The sequence below is a fragment of the Charadrius vociferus genome, unplaced genomic scaffold, assembly GCF_000708025.1.
Source record: "Charadrius vociferus isolate BGI_N301 unplaced genomic scaffold, ASM70802v2 scaffold433, whole genome shotgun sequence".
Classification (NCBI taxonomy): Eukaryota; Metazoa; Chordata; class Aves; order Charadriiformes; family Charadriidae; genus Charadrius; species Charadrius vociferus.
In genome coordinates, this window is record NW_009647846.1 from 3,023,830 (window position 1) to 3,027,668 (window position 3,839).

The window sequence follows — 3,839 nt, forward strand, 5'->3', positions numbered from 1 at the left end:
TCTTCTCCGGTTAACTGCACAAAATTTAAATCTGTCGTGTATTAATCGCTATAATTAAAAGGCAGAGCTAAAAGCAGAAGTCAATCATTAATCTCTTTCAAAAGGTTTGTTTTTAGTAAAAAACAAACAAACAAAATCAGCGTCCCGTTTTTCCTCTGCATCTACTCACCTCGGTGGATTTACCAGAGCTCACATTCCCGCAGCTTCAGCCCGCTCTAACGAACACCACTGCCCGCCACCACGGCTTGGGGAGGAATAGTTCTGGAAGCTCCGTGTCCAGTGCCAATCACAGCTACAGCCTGAAGTCAACCGACACACAACCCTCAATCTTGAACAGATTTTGTGCTTTCTTTGCAGAGTTCCTGACGAAAAGTGACGGCCAAAGCTTTGGGCGCAGTAAGAACATCTTTGAATATTTTAATGGTATGTATTTGGCTTACAAGCTGTATTTTTAAAAACCTGCCCGGTTGTTCAGGTTTACTTCAATTTTCTTGCATTGCTATATTTCATTACAAAATTTCTTCATTTTCTAAGAAAGATAAGGCTTTTTAATGCTAATATTTATTTTAAAGCTAGAATACATAATGTCCAACGACCTTCCAATTTCTTTCAAATTTAATGAGTTTAAACTGAAATAATAACACATAATAATGAGTCAGTTTACATGGATATATTAAAAAAAAAAAGCATATTTCTGTAGCACAGACGCCCACCCGTCCCTCGGCTCCCCCGCGCCCCGTCCCCAGCCCAGCCAGGAAACCGGAGCACCAGCATCAGCCTGACCCCGGGAAACCCCTGTCCCACCAGTGCTTTCAGGCAGGTAGAACACGCGCCCGCAGGACACGAGCGGGACCAGCGGCACCGCACAGCCCCCCGACCGCCAGCGGAGACGCTGCCGCGCGCAGAGGGACCCGCTCCGGGCTCCAGCAGCACTCCGGCACCTTAAAGCCATACGGCCACAGTGCCGCAAGCAAAGAACCACCCGCACTCCAATCTGGTTATTTTAAGGCAGGTTGAATGGCAGTTACGCAAAATTCAGCATTTTATTAAGTACCCAGATACAGTGAAAACTGGAAAAAACGAAGGAATATTTTCTCAGCGTTAAGCCTGCCGCACTGTTTGAAGCTTCACCGCACTGCAGCGTTAGCTCTTCTTCCGCTTACTCTTGGGAAGCAGTTGATCATTTTCTTGCATTCGGGGCTGACGTGACTTTCTCTTGTGAGATCTCAGATCCAGAAAACTGCTGCTGAAAGAAAAAAAAAAAAAAGAAAGAAAAAAGAAAATAGGGTTTTGAAGATGCTCTAACCCCAGCAAATACTGAAGGCTGTATTAAAGCGCTGGAAGCAGTAGGCGGGCACACACATGTGTGCGTTGCTGCTGATGGTGAAGAGAAATACTGCGCCGTCGACTTGTTCGGAGAAGGTGACAGCACCCACGAACCACCCCGTTCACCCCGAGGCCCCGCAGTGACCTCCCGTCACCAGTGCCCAGTTTGGAAGGGGAAGGAGCGGCGGCAACCTTTCAAATTCCTTGTCCATAAATGAGAAGAGCCGCTGGTGCCGGCGGAACCACGGCTACGTTATATCAGAAAAGGTCGACTTGAAGGAGAGTCCTCCTCAGCTGCACAGCCACCGAGGGGAAGGACGAGGGGGTTTGGTCACGGTTACCCAAGAAGGAAAGCGCGTGGGACTCCCATCTTTAAACACGCTCTCTTTGCCAGAGGCTCTTTTCATTTATGGACAAAGAATTTTCCACTGGAAACTCGAAGAAGTGTTTTCTTTTTAGTCATAGAGTTAATTTTAAAGAAAAAAAAAGTTAAACTAGCCATATTTAAATTAAGCAGCTAATTTACAGCATTCAGCCTTGAAGCTTTAAATTCCACGTGGTGTTGACATGAAAGATATCGCTCATCCATCAATAGCTATTGCTAATTAAGCATTCCCTATAAATCCACTCTTTTTTTTACCATTTGCTAGGACGAATCCATCCTGCAGGGACAATTCATTTGGCTTAAACTGGTAATTCCCAACTGAAAATAACAATGGAAAACTCTCAAATGCCAAAGTCCGTGTCTCTGTTGACTGCCGCGAGACACGCACCGAGAGACGCACAGGAACAGCTCGTCCTTGGGAGCCCCCTCCCGCAGCAGGATGGAAACGGAGCTCCCGCACCTCCGCACCCGCTCACCGCCTCCGGGGCGTCGGGGGGATCCCCGCACAGCCCGGTTCAGCCCGTACCTCTGGAGAGAGCCGGGGGATAACACGCACGTCCCTGCAGAGCGCAGGAGGAAGAGACGATGCGTAGGCACGACCCCATCCAACCCTCCCCATCCCCAACCCCACCACCCTCACAGGGTCATTTCCGTGACGCACGACAGCGGAAGGCGAAGGCCTTTCCCTCCCCATTTCCATCCCCAGCACTCATTCAGTGGAGAGCATCACTCATTCTAACCTAGAAGCAGCCACGGTTTTAAAAGTTAGTGAAATTAGATATTAACAAAACCTTTTTACATGTACCACCTGTTTCCCTGCTGCAGGTCACAATTTTGCATTACTTAAAGTCAACGCCACGGCTGAGCTTTGTGCAATCTGTGTCCTGCCAAAGGCAGTCCCACGCCGAACTAAGAGGCACAGGGTAACCGATGAAAGGCTTCATAAACAGATACACGGATGTTTTAAGAGTGCCACGATACAGATTATTTTTTATTTTGAAATCATGCTCTAAGGCAGCTATTTTCAACCAAACCCAAAGGAGCCGTCGCTCTTTGTATCCATCGCACCCAACTCTGGTATGAGAGCTGCATCTTCTGTTCTAGATCCAGGAGAATTCGCCTCTCCCCATCCAACTCTGCAGCCGTGCGGCAGAGCAAAGGATACCCAGCCTTGGGGGCCAGGTCCTCATGAGCCTCTGATGAGTGACACTGGAGCAGCGCACTCTTTGGGGACAGGGTAAGGCACGGAAGTGATGCACTAACCCTTCTCCAGAGCACAGGGCTTTGGCCACCGGTGACAGAGGATCCCGAGCTGGAAGGACAACTCGCACCACGCAGCATATTGCCCGTTTTCCCATCCTAGGGCGCTTTGCGTCGCTCCCGGCGGCCAGAGCTGGCAAACGAACTGGGGAATAAAATTAACTCCCGATGGTCTGCACAGCACTTCCCGATGGCGGGACCAGGCTGGCAACACCACGGAAGGGGCTTTCTCCCAAAACTAATGCATTAAATAAAGCCAAAACTACCTTAAACACTTAGTGCTTCTTCCCCTAAAATTAATCGCTGCGCTTGCCCAGAGACATTATGTGGCCATAAAGTGCAGAGATATATATACAGACAGGGCTGTGAAAAAAGGGGGGGTTCCTATCAATTGTTACTTATTTATTGAAGATCTTCCCGTCAGGGACACTCGGCACACTGGCACAGGTCGGGAAGAACTGCAGTGACTACTTACTAACGAGTCGCTGAGGTCGAGCTTGAAATAGCCTGTCTGTAGGCTCAGAGAAAACCGGTAAGAAGTAATTCCCGAGAGCTGGTAAATTATTTCAACTCTGGTTATATAACTAACAGAGAGAAAGACTGTTGAGGGGCTCATCCAATTTGCTCTTCACTATTACCCTTCAAGCCCCCGGAATGGTTTTCCCTTTTCCTCCCAGGGACGCTGTGCGCACTGCGGAGGACCCCGACCCCGCAGCGCTGCCTGCCCCGGCTCCGTGCCACCCCGCCCTCGCACGGACGCGCCGACGCCACAGAAAGGCATCCGAAACGATGCTCTGCAGAGCTCAAAGGGCTACACGCAACACGCGGGCGGCACTACGCCCATCTCCTGCCGGCCCTGCGCCAGGCA

The 3,839-nt window shown here is 49.7% G+C and overlaps 1 protein-coding gene across 1 annotated transcript in view; it reads right to left on the reverse strand.

Moving 5' to 3' along the window:
* Positions 1-1,143: 1,143 nt before the first annotated feature.
* RAD18 (RAD18 E3 ubiquitin protein ligase) overlaps positions 1,144-3,839 on the reverse strand; it is a 55,947-nt gene continuing 53,251 nt past the window's right edge. The window contains exon 12 of the mRNA XM_009882863.1: positions 1,144-1,243. Coding sequence (XP_009881165.1) covers positions 1,144-1,243 — 100 coding nt within the window. The remainder of the gene's footprint in view (positions 1,244-3,839) is intronic.